At 47.2% G+C, this 18,241-nt stretch overlaps 1 protein-coding gene across 1 annotated transcript in view; it reads left to right on the top strand.

Annotated features, from left to right (window-relative positions):
• Positions 1-18,241, top strand: part of Ank3 (ankyrin 3) — a 299,577-nt gene that overhangs the window by 208,599 nt on the left and 72,737 nt on the right. Inside the window, exon 24 of the mRNA XM_026785393.1 lies at positions 1,460-1,562. Coding sequence (XP_026641194.1) covers positions 1,460-1,562 — 103 coding nt within the window. The remainder of the gene's footprint in view (positions 1-1,459; positions 1,563-18,241) is intronic.

The following is an 18,241-nucleotide window of genomic DNA, read 5'->3' on the forward strand; positions in this document are numbered from 1 at the left end:
CCAAAGACAATGCTACATTCTGACCGATTCATCCGATGGTAATACAGAAAGTCCTACTTAGATCCACTTTATCAGTGAAGCAGGCAAAATTACAAAGAAAAATACTAAGTTCCCGTGGTAAGGATGAGGACTCCCCCCTACACCCATGAGGACCCCAAAATAAAAGGGATCAATGTGCATAATGCTAGTTGGAGGTGTTTCATGGCTGGGGAGTCATGTCTAGGCTTCACCTCAGCTCTTTCCCAGCTCTTTTCACTGCCTCGTGAAAAGGTCAGTCAGGTGGGAAACCTTGTCATAAAGAGGTGACTGTGGAACATTCTTTCCTGACAGCCTGCCAGTGAAGTAAGGTAGCGGGGTGAGTGGATAATGACGGTGGAGTGGTAGTTCATAGCCAGCATCCTTCTTGTCCCCAGAGGATCATAATAAAAGCCATTAACCCAAGACTCAGATAAATAATAACCCTGATCATCACGTGACTTGTGTGGCTAGATGCAGTCTTAACCAGATAATTAACCTTTTAGAACCATCCCCCGACAATCCCATAATCCACTGGCTTTTAGTTTAAGAGTCCGTATAGGCAGAGTGTGGGGAAGCTGGACAATTCAGGGACTGTCCATGAGAGTGTCTACAAAGGATAAAAGTTAAGAAAAAGGAAGAAGGCAGCAAAGCCAAGGAAAGACAGTATTTGAAGACGGGGAATGTTAATGTCTTCTGGAGCACGACCAAGAAGTGCATGTGGCTGTGTTTCTGTTTCCCTTCTTGAAGATGTCCTTGAGTGTCAGCTGCAAACCAGAGCTCTTAGTGTGCAAACCTGTAGCGGGTTTCCGGAGATTCACCCTCAGACCCCACCACGGCAGAATAGTTCTAAGTATGAAAGGCAGTGCAGTTGAACTGAAAGAGGCACCTCCAACATAAAGTCCTTAAGAAACACTGCCGGGGCTGGAGAGATGGCTCAGTAGTTAAGAGCACTAGCTGCTCTTCCAGAGGTCCTGAGTTCAATTCCCAGCACCCACATGACCACTCATAACTGTCTGTAACTCCAGTTCTAAATGATCTGACACCCTCACAGACATACATGCAGGCAAAACACCAATGCACATTAAGTAATAAAGTAAGAAAATTGTTTTTTTATAAAAGAAAAAGAAACACTTGTGTTATTAGGAAGAGGTTCTTTTCAATGCCATGCTGGTTCAGCGCCATAGTGGGGTACCGAGAGTTACCATGCATTTCATCTCACAGAACTGATATGAAATTGGCCAGATTTAAAAATCTCAGTCATGAAATTTAATGTCTAAAAAATTTAATTTTTGAAATATTTCTTTAAAAGAGAGAGAAAAGCACATTTGTTGGTATTTTTAGCCATCTTGCCTGTTTTTAAAGCTGCATGCATTTATTTTCTTCCATCCCATCCCACCCATCGCCATCTCCCACTGTTGAATGGTAACGGTAAACACAACAGCCTCCGCTCCTTCAGTTCGGATAGGTCATACACCTTGAACAGAAGCTCCTACGCGAGGGACAGCATGATGATCGAGGAACTTCTCGTGCCATCCAAAGAGCAGGTATGTGTTCTTGTTGTCCTTGGCTCGTTCAGCCTCGGCTCACGTGCCGTACTCCAGCAAGCTCTTGGTCCCGCAACAGCAGCAGCAGACATATATACATATGCATGTTTGACTTTGTATTTGTATATTTGGGGGGTATTAGCCAGTTAAAGAAAAGCACCAACTATGCCATAATCAGAGATGTCTCTCTTTTGCAAGCACCCTCCCCCATATCTCACATAGGGGAACTGGGGGCACCAAACCTTTCTTGTATCTAGGTCAAACGTCTTTGCTGGCATTATTCACAGGCATGTTTTCTAAGTGAAGTGTGTATGTCCATTGAAAATGGCAAGACTTGAGCATGACAAGCAGTCCTAGATTAGATCTGATGTGCTTTTGATCTGTTCTTTTCTGGGTTTTCCAAGGCATAGTGATATTTCCTGTTTCTGTAGAATCTCTGCTGGATTCTTTCAATGTTTATGCATTTCCTTCTTTTTGGTGCTTATGGATGATTGGGTGGTATATGATGTAAGAAGACCTAGGAACACAGTCCTGCCACACATGGACTGAGTGAGAATGGATGGTTCTGGAAAAATATGCAGATACACACTGTGCCTAGTTTTGACTGTCCACAGTTAGGGACCCAGTGACGGATGGATCTGCCTGGACTATAAATCAGCTTAAAAGGTAGCTTGTGATATTTGAACACTGTGAATCATTGGTGAAATTATGCCACACCTATGCATTGCACAAGGCGATGAGTGACAGTCACACACACCCGAGCTAGAGTTCACTAGCGATAGGGGGTCAGCCCTTTGGAACTCCCACGTGTCTGGAGATGCTGACGTCAGGCCCACAAACGTGCATTGTACTTCAACTTCACAATGACCTGCAGTGAATGTTACATCATGCTGTCTAGAATATTCTCAATAAGCTGACCTTACAGAGGGAAATAGAGAGGCAGACAGTGTCAGACAGTAAAGAAAAATAACCTTTGTAGGGTGATTATAGGTGTAGCATATGTCATGGGTTTTAGGTGGGCGTAAGTTCAAGAGAGGGCCCTTGTCTCAGTCATAAAACTAGGCTCTTGGGAGCCTGGTGTTGCCTGACACTAGCAGAGATTTTCTGAGGAATTTAGTCCCATCCTGCTGTTTTCATGTTTCCTGCCAAAGGAAGTGTTATATATATTGATGTTACTCCCGGTGCCTTAAGGGAACCCCACAAAATGTTGAGTATTACAGATTATAGGAAACACTGTGGTTGGACCAGACCGCTTTCACACTCCTGCAAGACACACCGTGGATGCCTCATTAAATAGAACTGGGGCACCTCCATTTCTCACTGGCTGTTCGTTTCAGAGCAAGGGTCTGAAATAGGCGCTTTCCCCAACATCAGCACCAGCACCACTGTTACCGCCAAGCACATCAGAATCAAAGTACAAATCAAAAATAAATGCTCGCCGTGTTCTTCGCTTCTGAGGGTCGGCTGGGAGCTGGTCCCAGGATGTGCGCGGGTAGGATGGAGGGGGCAGCGTGTACTCAGGACTAAGGGACTGTGAAAATAAAGGAGAGGCCCAAAGCTTCAGGGTGAAGCGGGTGCTCGTGGAGTCAGTTGGCAACTTCCTTCTCAGAAACACCAATGTCATGGTCCTCAACCCTCCTGATGCTAGGACCTTTATTGATACAGTTCCTGATGCTGTGGTGACCACCCACCCCTGCCCCGCCCCAACCATAAGATGATTTTTGTTGCTACTTTCCTAGCCGTAATTTTGCTACTGTTATGAATCTTAATGTACATATCTGTTTTGTGATGGTCTTAGGCAACCCCCACGAAGGGGTCTTTAGAAGGTCGCAACCCAACCACTGACCTATGAGACCATCTCTAGAGCTCTCTAATCAGCCAGAAGACCACACAGCACACCAGGAGAAGGAGTCTTTAGGGGAACAAAAGCAAACAAATTAGTAAGAATTGTAGAAGCCAGAGATTGTTTCCTTTACTGACCAGCTTGTTCAGTGAAGACCACTCAAGTCCATGGCCAATATAGGGGGGAAATGGTAGTCATAAGGATATTTTAGGGATGCTTGGGGTCACCTTGTAAAGGTCTTGGATGGAGAAGTGCGCAAAGACATCAGATTGCTCACTGTGGTCCCGGTGTCGCATTACGCAGCAGAGTCTGTGTTCCAGGGGGCGGGGTCGTCGCCAAGTTTTCAGGAGTGACCTGAATTAGCCAGCTACTTATTTTTCAATGGTTCGTCTCTGGGATAGATGGAACACATCTGACAGAGCATGTATGGATAGGCATGTGTATCTGAGTTACTGTTCTATTGCTTCAAGAGATGCCGTGACCAAGGGAACTTAGAAAAGAAAGTATCTAAATGGGTGTTAGTCCATGGCCATCATGGTGCTGAGCTGGAGGCAGGCAGGCAGGCAGGCAGGCAGGCAGGCATGGCATGGCGCTGGAGAAGTAACTGAGAGCTTGCATCTGATCCACAAACAGGTGACAAAGAGACTGGGCCTGGCTTCGGTTTCTGAAACCTCAGACCCCACCCCCAGTTATACACCTCCTCCAACAAGGCCACACCTCCTTCTCAAAAAATTTTACCATCTGTGGACCAAGCATTGCGAGAGATGAACCTAGGAGGGGCGTTCTCATTCAAGCCTCCACAGTGTGTGTGTGTGTGTGTGTGTGTGTGTGTGTGTGTGTGTGTGCGCGCGCGTGTGTGCGTGCGCGTGTGTGCGTGCGCATGTGTGCGCGTGTGTGTGTGCTCGTGCTTGCTGAGGTCCGCAGCTGATGCTGTCAGGTGTCTTTGATCGCTCTCCTCTTTACACATTGAGGCAGTCCGACACTGAACCAGAGTTTACTGATATGACTGGTCTGGCCTGTCTGCTTGTTCCAGGGACCCATTGTCTCCACCTTCTGTGTGTTGGCATGGCAGGTGATCACAAGCCCGCCTGGTTGGGGGATCTAAACTCTGGCCCGCATACTCCCATAGCTAGTGTTTATTCACAGAGCCATATGCCCGGCTCCTACACCACCCCCTGTTCTTTTTGTGATTTTCAGATATTAAATTGTTAGATTTAGGTGCAAGGGCATATGGATATTCTTTTTTTTTTATTCTTAGCTTTTAAAAAAATACTCTTTGCTTCTTTTTAAAGATTTATTTATTATGTATACAGTGCTTTGCCTGCACGAATGCCTGTAGGCCAGGAGAGGGCGCCAGATCTCATTACAGATGGTTGTGAGCCACCATGTGGTTGCTGGGAATTGAACTCAGGACCTCTGAAAGAGCAGCCAGTGCTCTTAACCGCTGAGCCATCTCTTCAGTCCCCACATGTGGATGTTCTTTGCAGCTTTAAAAAAAAACAACCTTTATTTGTATGAACACCTTTAAAATAACCTTTAAAAGAGGGGGGGGAGGAATTTTTGAGAGAGGCGTGCTAACTGGAGGCCAGGAAACGGCTGGTTCTGGAAAGGAGAGCTGCCAGATAGGAAACTGCTACTGCACTGTGCGAGCCTCACAAGAAACGTTTGCTCAGGTTCATGGGTGCAAGTGAATGAAAACCAAATGATCCAGAGTGAGAAGCTTGGATTTGGAAAGAAGGATGCTCTTACAGGGGATCCAGGTTCAATTTCTGGCACCCACATGGCAGCGTAACCATCTGTAACTCCAGTCCCAGAGCATCCAACACCCTCTTCAGGCCTGCACACGCACTTGCCACGCCTGTGGTGCACATGCGTTCAGGTAAAACACCCATGCACATAGGTTATAAAAAAGAAAGCGAGTCGTCCTGCTCTCTCACCTCTAGCTCCGTGTTTACGGATTTCAAAAGACAGCTTTCCCAGGGTACTAGGGAGCCGGGAAGCATGTCACAAGTTTTAAACATTTAGCATTTCCGAACTGATGAGCCCTGGCTTGTGATCGGGTTCAGTGCTACTCATCACTCTCTGCTTAGAATTTCTCTGACAGGTCAGGGTAGACAGCGGACACAAATTAACTCTGTGTGAACTTTCTCCCGCAGGCCAGGCCCTGCCCGGGCTGAGAACAGCCTCCGCTCCCTCATCCCGATGACTAATGTGTTTGCACATTAACCACAGCTAAAGTACAGTTGAGATACAAGGTGACCAGCCTGGGCCGCCACCCCCCCAGGACCCCAGGATCTTGGTTTCTTTTTCTGTTGCTTTTGTGAAACACTCAGGCAGCAGCAACTGAGTCTATTTTAGTTCACAGTTCAGGGGATGGTCTGTCTGTCCCGGTGGGGAAGGCAAGGCTTTTGAAGCAGCTGGCCACATTGCTTCTACAGTCAGTACCAGAGAGTTATGAATGTGTGCCTGCCAGGGCTCTGCTCCCATTCTCTGCTGGCACCGTCTTGGATCCCCGCCCTGCTCAATGGTGCTACCCACAATTAAGATGCATCTTCACACCTTCATTAATTTAATTAGTTAATTGATTCCGTCCCCTCAAGGCTCATCTCCCTGACCATTCTAGACCCGTCCTGTTGACATTTAACACTGACAGTCACGCTGCGCCATCCCAGGATCTTGTGCGGGGTCGAGGCAGGTGTGGATGCTAGAGCCTGAGGGGGCGTGGGAGAGGTAAGCATCCTGTATCCCTCCCAGGCCTCAGCCGTGTGGACCACTTCATTCCTTCCCCATAGGAAGTGCATTTGAATGAAATACACTTCACAGTTCAGCTGTGCCCCTTGCTCATCCGTGACCCCTGCTTTGGACACGGGAGTAGCATGGTGGATTCCTCTGCCAGCACATCCTAGATAACGTCTCCACCCACGAGAATCGTCAAGAGAATTGCTAACACCGGAACTGCTCAGTCCCTGACTCAGTGGGCCTGGGAGGGACCAGCCATGGGAATTTCAGTGTGCCTCCGAGCTGAATGCCAGTGCTGCTGACTAGGGTTTCTTAACAGCAGGTGCACAATGGGGTCACTGTGCCTCTTTCGGAGACACCCCGTGTCTGGACCCTAGATGGTGGGTGGTTTCTAAAGCCCCGCAGGGGATTTCCACATGTCCGTCCAGCTAGAAACACTGGTCACGGCATCTCTGACTGCATTCGGTGTTTCTGCCCCCAGCTCATCCACACCCACTGGCTCAGATTACATCATTACTGCCCATGTGCAGATTTCTGTCATTATTCCCTAAGCAAGGCAATGCAGCCATAGCAATTACATTACAATAAGTATTACACATATCTAGATATAGTTAAGAGTGTATAGGAAGCTACGTATAGGTTTTATGATAATTCTATAATCTTATGTAATGGACTTGGGCACCTGAATATGAGAATATTAGACGGGGTGGAGAACTGGAATATCTCCTAAGGACAGCTATATCTCAATCGGTCATCATCTACAATGTTTGATTTTAAAGCTCAGATGTCTGTGTGCCAGGTTGTCTTAGCATGTCACTAGTAACCCAGGCTAGGAGTGTAGCTCACTTGGTTGAATTCTTGCCCATGAAGCCGTGGGCTTGGTCTCCGGTACTACAGAAACCCAAGCATGGTGGCACAGCCCCTGAGAAGTGCAGGCAGGAATCCAAGGGCATCCTTTATGACAAGAGGGAGTTTGGGGCCAGCCTGATCCATGGGAGCCTACCTATGTTAAACCAGCCATCGAGGAAGAGTGGGTGAGATGGTTGAGTGGGTAGAGGCTCTTACTACCAGGCCTGCCCACCTGAGTTCAGTCCCCCAGAAGTAGAAAATGGTGGGATTAGAAAATGGACCCCCCCCAGGTTGCTCTCTGGCCTCCACACATGCCACTTGACATATGTGCTCATACATGTATACACACATACACACACAAAATAAAATTTAAATGTAATTTTAAACTTTTATTTATTTTTCATTTATTTTATGTGTGTGGGTGTTTTGCCATGAAGCCAGAAGAAGTGGGGGTCAGATCCTCAGGAACGGTAGTTACAGATGGTTGTGGGCTACCACGGTGGTGCTGGGAATCAAAACCTTGGTCCTCCAGAGGAGCAGGAAGTGCTCTTAACCACTGCCCCATCCCTTCAGACTCTAAAATGTAATTTTTAAAAAAAAGACTATCAACTGTATTTGGAATCATCCCTTTTTCGATAGTTGTTAATGAAGAGAAGAGTAGTCTCAAAGGAAGCCTGGCTGTTTTAAAAGAAATCAATGGATGTGACTGTTTCTTCTGATAGAATTCCTAAGAGCAGCTCCCTAGTGTGCCTTAGGAAACGACAGCCCATGGTCCACATCAGCTAGTCCCTGACTTATACAGAGAGAGATGTTCATCATATGCCTTAAGCGGCTAGGGTGCTTCTGGCAGGGGTAAAGGTGGCATATGGAGTGCCTGGCCTTATCCTAAGCATCTTGCAAGCGTTAATTTGCTCACACTTCACATCAACCTTAGGAGATAAATTTCCTGGCCTCATTAAAGGCAGACTCCTCATGACTGTGGTGTGGGAGGAGTGGGAGGAGGGTTGCAGGGCACAGCTTGAAGTGGGCAAAGTCACTGCCACTCCCCTTTACACACTGCCCCCATTTAGCGGCTGCAGTATCTACCCATCAGTTTTGCTCAGGGTAGGGAAGAAGCCAGTCGGGAGCCCAGGAATCTGACACCTGGTCCCCAAGTCTGACACCTAAGTCTGACTGTAGTGTGTGCCTCTGGTCCACTGTTTTGTGGCATATGATCACTACATTTAAGCACAGTAATCGTCATGATTCTTATTTCTAGCAAGTTTTAGCAGTGTACTTTGAAAATGAAGAACTCATAACACTCAGCAACAGGTCTGAAATGGGGAGAGCCAGGACGTACGGCATGTAAGCCGCAGCGAAAGGAATGAGGAGTTTGACCTCTGCCTGGCTCCGTGCTTACACCCCTGTGAGCGGCAGAGCCAGTATCTCCATGGGCAGATTCTGCCTGCCCCACTGGCTTCTCTGTCAGATCACTGAAAGAAGGGCGGAATCCCCTCCTCCTCTCCGAGGATGAGACCCAAATGTGGCTATTTAGGGCATTCCTGCTCCTGCAGAGATCACAGTAAAGGCTCAACAACAAAGTAAAATTGGAGCCTTGTAAGACTCCAATTTGCCTAGGCTTTTAAAAAAATAACAACAAAAAAAAAACCGTGTGTGTGTGTGTGTGTGTGTGTGTGTGTGTGTGTGTAGGCCGGGAGGCAACGTTGTCAGAAGGTTTAGTTGCAAGCTTCTTTTCTCGCTGAACCATCTTGCAGGTCACATCTAGCCTTTGGAGAAAGCAGTTAAACCATAAAGATGACTAGCACCCATGTTTCTAGGCGTAGATCATGAGACCCAAGTGAGCTATGGCACCTGCACGGCAACCCCACTGAGACTTTCATTAAACCAGCAATCTAATTTCCACCTTTCCCTATCCCAGTTGAACCTGGGTCTCAGTCTCTATTCACATTCCTGCTGAAGGTGCCAGGGGAATCTGATGTCAACAGCCACATGTCCGCAGCACCACTGGAAGGCTTCTGGCATCTTCAAGCACTGACTATTGTTTCAGGCTTTCCTATGTAGGAATAGATTTATCTAACTAACAAAATAAAAGTAAGGTGAGCGATCAATCCTTCGAGAACATAGCTATAAACCTTGGTGTTCCCAAGCACCCCCACTTTAAAAAAAAAAAAGAGGTCTCTTACCATTTCCTACTAGGAGATGAACAGCCTGCCAGCATTTCTTGCACGTCTGCCCAGTTAGGGGCAGCATGAAGAGAGACGTGGGGCAGCTGTTTCTGGCCCTCCTCCTCCGCTTGGACTGCCTTCCTATTGCAGACTTCCTTTCAGTCCACATTTTGCCCTCGTGATTTTGGCCTATGGATGCAGGGCAGGCCTTCCAATAATGACATATTTCCAAGGTCTAATGAAAGTGTTTTTTAATCGGTTGTTATGTCGCCCAAAGGATGACTGTGGAGATAATTCTGCAAACACTGTTGGAGGCAGTCACAGATGTGTAGGCATTGGTCACATCTTCAGACCTGCGACTCTCCTGGGGAGAATCACAGTCTAAGATTCTAGTACATTTGAATTAAACTTGGTCTTTTTAGAGGCTACTATGATTTCATATGTTTCTGGTCATGTGATGTGCATGAGCTGTTGGACTGTTTAATGTCTTAGCTATAGGCAGAAGTTTCTGTCCCACCAGCTGCTCCCAAGTAACCACACAGAGGCTTAATATTAATTATAAATGCTTGACCAATAGCTCAGGCTCATTACAAGCTAACTCTTACATTTTAAATTAACCCCTATTTCTTATCTATGCTTTGCCACATGGTTTGGTAACTTTTCCTAGTACGCCATGCCCATCTTGCTTCTCTCTGAGGCTGATCACTAGTCCAGACTCCGCCTTCCTTCTTCTCAGCATCCAGGAGCCAGACTAGGAGTCTGACACTTCTGCCCAGTCTCTTCTTGCCCAGCTATAGGCCAGTCAGTTCTTTATTAACCAATGAGAGTAATACATATTTACAGTGTATAGAAGGATCATTGCACAGCACTTAGCCCATAAGATGCACACTGGCAGGTCCTTCAACAGAAACTGCATGCTTGCTTTCTCGAGATCTTAGCCTTGTCAATCATCTCAGCAACGGAAGGAAAAGTTTATGTAATCCAGAAGCCCCCTGTGCTAATAGGGTTCTCTCTTCCATGCCTACCGCAGTGACTCTCCAGTTCTGCCGTACTTGCTAACTTTGCTGTTCCTTTTGCCTGTGCGACTCTAAGCAGGGCTCAGAAAGGGGGCACAGTGGCAGAAGAAAGCCAGCTCCACATGAAAGATTTGCCTGATAGTCCCCAGGGAGATAAGCACCTGGCCTGGCGACATTTAATATGCTGCTTTCTTCCTGGAAGTGCTTGGCCAGCAGTACTGGGGGTATTTACTCAACACCTCACAAAGATGGCTCAATGAGATTGCAGGTCTGTTTTAAGGCAAGGAAGTTGGTATTGTGAGTTTCTTAAGTCACTGGGGTCAGTTGGTGGTGATGTGCCCCCCCAGGCTCAGCTTTCAGGCTAGCCCTGGTTAGCTTCTTCCCACTGGACATAGATAATTAGCTAGAAATAAATGAAATTTAGAAATCATAAAAAATCATGCTTAATTATAGCTTAAATTCTAATCTCAGTGTAAGTTTTCACTGTGTGTTGTGGTCCACACTTGCCACCCCAACTACCGAGGAGGCTGAGGCAGGAAGATCAGGAGTTCCAGGTCAACCTGGTCTTTTTTGTTTTTTTTTTTAATTAATTTATTTATTTATTAAAAATTTTTCTCTCTTCCCCGCCACCGCCTCCCATTTCCCTCCCCCTCCCCCAATCAAGTCCCCCTCCCTCGTCAGCCCAAAGAGCAATCAGGGTTCCCTGGCCTGTGGGAAGTCTAAGGACCACCCACCTTCATCCAGGTCTAGTAAGGTGAGCATCCAAACTGCCTAGGCTCCCACAAAGCCAGTACGTACAGTAGGATCAAAAACCCATTGCCATTGTTCCTGAGTTCTCAGTAGTCCTCATTGTCCTATGTTCAGCAAGTCCGGTTTTATCCCAGGCTTTTTCAGACCCAGGTCTTTAAAACTACAAGGAAAAAAAGGCTGGAGGTTTAGCTCAATGATAAAGGACTTCCCTAGCGTGTGTGAGACCCTATGTTTAAAGCTGATACCTGGAAAAGAAGGGAGAAACGAAGAGCCTTATACAGCAATAGTAGTTGATTTCAAGAAAAGAAATACTTGAGAGCGAAGAGAAAGTCTGCTTTGATTTTCACATTACTGCTTGCATTAATTTTGTTGTTTCTCATGTAGTGCAGGCTGGACTCAAAACCACTGAGAATGGCCTTGAATTTCAGATCCTCCTGCCTCAGCCTCGTGAGGATGGAGTTAGAGCCGTGTACCACCACACATGGCTTGAATCGGGTCTACTTTTATGGAGTCCATTTCCCCAGTTCTTTTGGTTTGGTTTGGTTTTTAAAAGCAGGATCTTCCGTAGCCTAGATAAACTCACTACGTAGTCAAGGGTGACCTGGAACTTCTGACCCTCCTGCCTCTTATCTTTCAAGGACAGACATTATCACCTGCCATCCCTGGTGGATCCTAGTTCTTAAAAGGTTCCATGCCAGTGTGTTTGCTATCTCCTTCCAGGCCTCCAGGCCTCCCATGTTACTCAGTTCTGTGATAGAACACTGCGACCGGAAGCAACATGTGGAAGAGATTACTTTGGCTTCCCACAGTTTCGGAGAGTTTAGAATCCACTGTGGCAGGGGAAGGCATGGCCGCAAGCAGCAGGCAGCAGGCATGTTGGCAGGAGCGAGAAGCTGAGAGATCACATCTCTAGCCACAAACACAAAACAGCAAACTGGAAGCCGGACAAGGCTAAAACCTCTCAAAGCCCACCCCCAGTGATGTCCTTCAGCAAAGATGTAGCGCCTCCCCCCCACCCCCAACCCAAACAGCACTGACATCTAGAGGCCAAGTGTTCAACTACCTGAGCCTGTAGGGGACATTTCTCGTTCAAAGCATTACACCACCGATGAATAGGTACTGTCATTTACTTTGTGTGTGTTCGGTATGTCTGTGAGCATATGACGTGTGGATGTGGATGTTTGTAGGCATGTACACGTCGCAGCTCCTGTGTAGAGAGCAGAGGCAGTTCTTGAAAGGTCTGTCTTGTTTCTTCGGCTGGGTGTGCGCTCCAGGCTAGTGGACTCACAGGTTTCTGGGCAGGTCTCTAGTACCCACCTCCCTGCTGTCCCCCTCGGCAGCCGGTGATCTTTCCCAAGAGTTTTAGGGACCTTAGTTCCAGCCGAAACAGGGTTTGTGACTTTGACACTGAAAAGAATGTCAGGACCAGCCAGTTTGTGAAGCAGCCCTGGAGATTGTGTTGAAGATATTTTAACACAGGTTTAAGCACAGGGGTCATGAGAATGAGAGTCACTTAGAAGAAAGGCGGACCACCTAGGGCCCCTGGGAGGGCCCAAACGTGTTATTTTCACAACAATCATGGATAGGATTTTGATGGAATTTCAAATTGCCACTGTATCAGGGAAAGGTTCCCAAGGGCACCTGATAGCATCTCAATTACAGAGTAAAAAAGTCTCACCCACAGGGGGACGTTTTGTGTGAGAATTTCAGGCTATATCTGGGGAAAATGACGAGGTCCTGCCCACGGTCATATGCATTCAGGCTTTACACCCGCCCTATCTCAGTATTGGTTTATCTATAGATGAAAGCAACGTCAACATTATACCAGACTTCTGTACAGATAGCACCAATTACGCTGGAATTCTTCTTAGCTAGGAGAGGCTTCTGTTCAGGCCCTTTTCCTTCTCCGGTGTCTTAATTTTGCTCCTCCTGTCCTGCCTTAGGAGTGCTGAGGGTACAGATGTGCACAGTCACATCTGATTTTCCAGGGGTCAAACTCAGACCACCCCAAACTAGTGGTAAGACTCCTGTCTCAGCCTCCCAAGTCCTGGGGTCACAGCTGAACCTTACCATGATCTGCTGAAATAGGCACTCTTTGAAGTTTACAAAGAGAAGCCTGCAGCCGGGGAGAGTAGGTGGCTGCTGTATGTCACACGCTGTTAAGCTGGTATACCTGAGACTAAAGCCTCCATTTGCTGGATGCCTGGAGGCCAAGTCCTGGCTCCTGACCCTGACTCAATGACTGGCCTGTCTTGAAGCACACTGAGGTGGGAAGAGTCTCTGCCTAGCCCCAGATCCCTTGTCTTATGTCACTCAGAAGGCAAGTGCTCCACGCCGGGCACTCTCCACAGTCTTAAATGTCTTTGAGTCGAGTGTTTGTTCCCCCCCCTTGCCCGTCCCCGCTCCTCCCCCTCACCCCCTTGGTCTGAAGAGTGCATGGATGCTGAAGTTTTGAATGGGGAGATGCAACATTACGTAAATGTAAGAAGCAATGCCCTTCAGCTATTTTTGCCTAGGTGCATTAGGCTACGTGTATTTAAAGCAGTGAAGATTCTTTCCAAGTTTAAAAGAGAGGTGAGTCAAGACAGACAGCAAGTGATCAATCTGGGCCTTTACTTAAAGTTTTGTTTGTTTGTTAAAAATTCTCTCTCTCTCTCTCTCTCTCTCTCTCTCTCTCTCTCTCTCTGGAAGTGTATGTACATGCATGTGGGTACCCACAGATTCCCTGGAGTTGGTGTTACAGGCTGTTGTGAACCACCCAGTGTGGGTGCTGGGAACTGAACTCTGATCCCCTGCGAGAGGAGGACTCACATTTAACCTATGAGCTATCTCTGCTGCTCCATCAAGCTTTTATTTTTTTATTTTTTTATTTTTTTATGTTTTGGTTTTTGGTGGTGGTGGTGGTGGTGGTGGTGGTTTTGATTTTTTTGGGACAGGGTTTCTCTGTATAACTTTGGAGTCTGTCCTGGAACTCACGCTATAAACCAGGCTGGCCTCAAACTCACTGAGATCCATGTGCCTCTGCCTCCTGAGTGCATCAGGTTCTTTAAAGAAGGCCAGCTACCGGAAGCGGGAAACCTGGAAGGTCATGGAGATCTTAGCAGCAGCCTGTAGCACTAAGAAAAAATTCTTACTTTTGCAGCCTTTAGGGCAGTGGTTCTCAACCTATAGGTTGCAACCCCTTTGAGAGTCGCATAGCAGATATCCTGCATATCAGATATTCACATTATAATTCATAACAGTTGAAAAATTACTATTATGAAGTCACAATGATCGGAGGGTCACCAGAATATGAGGAGCTGCATTAAAGGGTTGCAGCCATTAGGAAGGTTGAGAACTGCTGTAGAGGGTAGCACCCCCTCCCACCCCTCCATTCCTCATCCCTACCCCTAGCCCCAAGCTTAGAGGGAAAGGGTCTCAGCAGATTAGTAAGGGTACTAGATAAGACATAAGACGGCAATGTAGAAAACTAGTTCTACTGCCCTACCCTGCCTTGAATCTGTTACAAAGTAGGAGCTTGGCAACTCTGGGAAGGCACGAGATAGGACGAAGGGAGGGCTGACCAACACGGGACCAGTGTCAGCGTGCTAACTCCAGGACAAGCATTGCTTATGGTTTGCAAAACAGACTCTTCAAAGCATTGAGTGGGCCATCCCATGATCACAGGAACCGGGATGTTACTATTGACCTCCTCACCGCCTTTCTGTACTCTCAGAGGCATGGTGAGATTTTGACTTGGATCACTGTGCGGTGGAGTATAGAGCCTCTCTCCAGGCCTCCTCCTCATGTTTGCGGACTGAGGAGAGAGTCAGCCACAGGGCTTTCCCCTGTTCCGGCCCTGTCCAGTCTGCTCTGGGGATGAAGTTCTCCTTGACACACACTTGTTTGGTTGCCTCATCCCAGTCTCTCTGGAAAAAAATCTCATTTGCTTCTCTTCGGATGAGATGCCCTTGAGTTTTGTGTGTGACCTGTTGCTAGGCGACCTGTTGGGCATTGGTGCAAGGACCACCTTCCACCGTCTCTCAGAGCAGTGGAGTGGACAGTTCAGGAAAGGTGGGGGACTCCAAGTCCACACAGGGTCTTAACCCTAACTTTCAGCACTGACAGGCTCACAGCCCGCAGTCGGAAGTGACCCAACTATAGAGCCAACTAGATCTCTATTCTCCACTTGCTCCTCCTTTCTTGTTCTCTCCCTTTCCTCCCCCCATCTCTTCCTTCCTCTCCCTTCCTGCCCCCTTCTCCTATACTTAGTATGTACTCCCAGACCTGGGCTTCTGGGCGTGTCCTGGTTTGGAAGAGCGATGTGTTCTATTTATTTCCAGACCTGGACTTCAGGGTGTGTCCCCATTAATGAGGCCAGTGTGTTCTTCATCTCCCCTTTCCTCTGATGTGTAGGGCCACGAAGATGCTATTTTAGGAAAATCTTAAGCTCTTGGAGACAGTGACCTCATCACTGGCCAGGCTTTGGCTTCCACCGAATAGTGTGTAGTTTGAGTGTAATTGTGTCCCCGCTGTCACTTCCAAGATGAAAAGCCCATGAGTGAGTGTTCGTGTTCCCTCTGACACAGGAGTTAAAGGCCTTAGGAAGTCGGTGTGAACTGTTTTTAATATACTGTCCCGCTGAAGCCACTCTGTGCCAGCTGGGGTCTTTGTGTTGCCAGATGTTGGGAGGCATTGTGAGCCTCCATTTCCTTAACTGTAAAATGAGTGTAATATCACACTGAGGTCTAGAAGGTTCTGGGGACTTGAAGAACCTAAGGCCATTTTTACCACTGTTAAAAAGAATTGAAGGCCAAGGTGGAGACCCACTCCCATTATCCCAGCACCCTGTGTCTGAGACAAAGCAGCCAGAGCTGCATTGCAAGAACATGTCTCAAACACAAAATAAAATTTCAAAGGATTAAGTGCTTTTTGAGTCAATAAACCGAACCTGGGTTTCTGTAAGATGCCATGTTACAACCGAGGGGGAGCTGTCAGTTGATACAAGCATCCTGTGTAAATATCTGTAAAGCCTCAGGTTTGGCCTGAAGCCAGAAGATTTTGAGTTTTGTTCTTGCCCCCCCAATAAATCATCATATTTTAACAAATAACCGAACACAAACCAAAGTCCTCTGGAGAGTGTGGGAGTCTTTTTACATTCAAAGATATCGTGTTACATCTTCTCACCAATACGGCATTGATGCCAGGATGTTATTCACTGTCTCACCAAGACTTTTGTCAATGAGTGAAAGACAAAGACGCTCTGAAAATGGAGAAACATGCCGAGAACAGAGGGCGGCAGATGTTACCAGGGAAACGGTAGATCAAAGCTTCCCCCTGTACCCATGGGGGACCAGTTGTTGGCTTTGTTTGTACCATGTGGGTATGCAAGCTAATCCCTAAAATACATGCACCCCCTTACCCATGGCCAGAAAAGTCTATGCGGGTAGTCAGCACACTTGTAGCAGTAGAAGCCGGTGGGAGAAACGCCGCTGTTGCTATGCGCAGGCGCAGGGCTTAGCTGTCTCTATGCGCAGGCGCAGGGCTTGGTACAGGACTATGGACGCTGGACCTTGGCCGCGCTTCTAGCTCATGAACTCAGATGATCACCTCATATTTCCCGAGCTGATGTGAAAACTAGGCACGGAGAGGCCCACAATCACCTTAGCGTTGCCTCCAGTTAGTAACCAGTAGCGAGGGTCACCCGTAGGAAATGACAAGAGGAGCTGCCAAATTCAGCAGTGTCTCAACCCCAAAACTGAACCTCTTAACCAGACACCACCACCCCCAAGCTATGAGACCTAGGAACCGGGTCACACGTAGCTCATGCTGGCCTGGAACTCACTACCTAATTGAGGGCGACCGTAAACTCCTGACCCTTCTGCGTTCACACTCCATATTCTGGGATGACAGGTGTGTGCTACTATCCCCAGGAATGCGGTGCTGGAGGTCAAACCTGGGGCTTCCTATATCCTAGGGCAAGTACTTGGCCCGCTGAGCCACATCCCCGGCTGTTGCTCCATAGTCAGTGGTCACCCAACAGCATGCCCTGCTTACCCTTTCCAATAGTTATTGGTAGAGCTAAGGCTATGCTTCGGAGCCATGCACTACTTGTGCAGTGGCAGTCAGAACATTTTGAAATTAGTATCGTTTACTAAGGTTAAGTAGATTCTGGTTTGTCACAGTTCAGGTTTACCGAAACCCTAGCCTGTACAAAGTATGTGGAGACAGAAGGGAAATTCCCAACGCGTGATCTGCCTGTAAAACAGCAGGTTTCATTGAGTTGTCATTATTTTTAGAAACCTTCCCTGTAGGAAGAACATTCTGGTCACTCATATTTAAGTTAGTCTGACGCAATTAGGGCCACTCATAAACCTGAGCCAGCTCCGTGCCAGAGAAAAGTGGGCCGCAGGGAGAAATTACTCTGGCTCCTAATAGTGGATTGAAATGCTACCTACTAGAGGCACATTAGAACCTTCTAGGTCCCAGGTGTGGCCAGGTGTACCAGCTGCTCAGCAGTGTTGTGACTAGGCTCTGATGGGTGGCAAAGAGCTCTAAGGGGCAGGGAGAGGACGCATATCTAAGGAGGTGTGGGATCCTGGCAAGTTGGCACATCCCACCTAGTAAATATTACATGATAGCGAGATACCTTTCTGCGTGGTATAGTTCATGGTTTCAATAATTAATGTCTTCAGTATACTTCTCTGAGTGCTTCAAGGTAAATAATTTACTGCAATTAACAAAGAGGCAGAAGATTATTAATTTATCAGACTTGAAAAACAAAAAAAAAAGTCCTAGTGGAAAATAACCCCAGGGCCTCACATATTTGAATTGTAATTTGTCCCCTCAACCCTCCACTACCACCAAAAATATTAAAGCAGCGTTGCATCCAGTCCCTGACCCTACCCTGATAGCTGGCTGCTGGCATCTCTAAGATCTGATCTAAGTAGTTGGTGATATGGCTGGAAGCGAGTTTCTGAAATGGTTTACTGCTGGCCAAGGTTAAGATCTCAGTTCTGTCCAGTTGCATCAGATTCTTTTTGTGTGTTTATTTGTAAGGCTTCTGTTAGGTGTGTGTTCCTGAGTGTGTATATATCTGCACCAAGTGTACACAGAGTCTGTGGAAGCCAGAGAGGGTGTTGGATCCTCTGGAGCTGGAGTTACAGGTGGTTGCAAGCTGTTGTATGGGTGTTAGGAACCAAACATGGGTCCTCTGTAGGAACAGCCAGTGCTCTTAACCACTGAGCCATCACTCCAGCCCCAGCATTAAATTCTTAGTTACACTCACCAAACACACACACACACACACACACACACACACACACACACACACACACA

Source organism: Microtus ochrogaster, linkage group LG2 (genome assembly GCF_000317375.1).
Source record: "Microtus ochrogaster isolate Prairie Vole_2 linkage group LG2, MicOch1.0, whole genome shotgun sequence".
Classification (NCBI taxonomy): Eukaryota; Metazoa; Chordata; class Mammalia; order Rodentia; family Cricetidae; genus Microtus; species Microtus ochrogaster.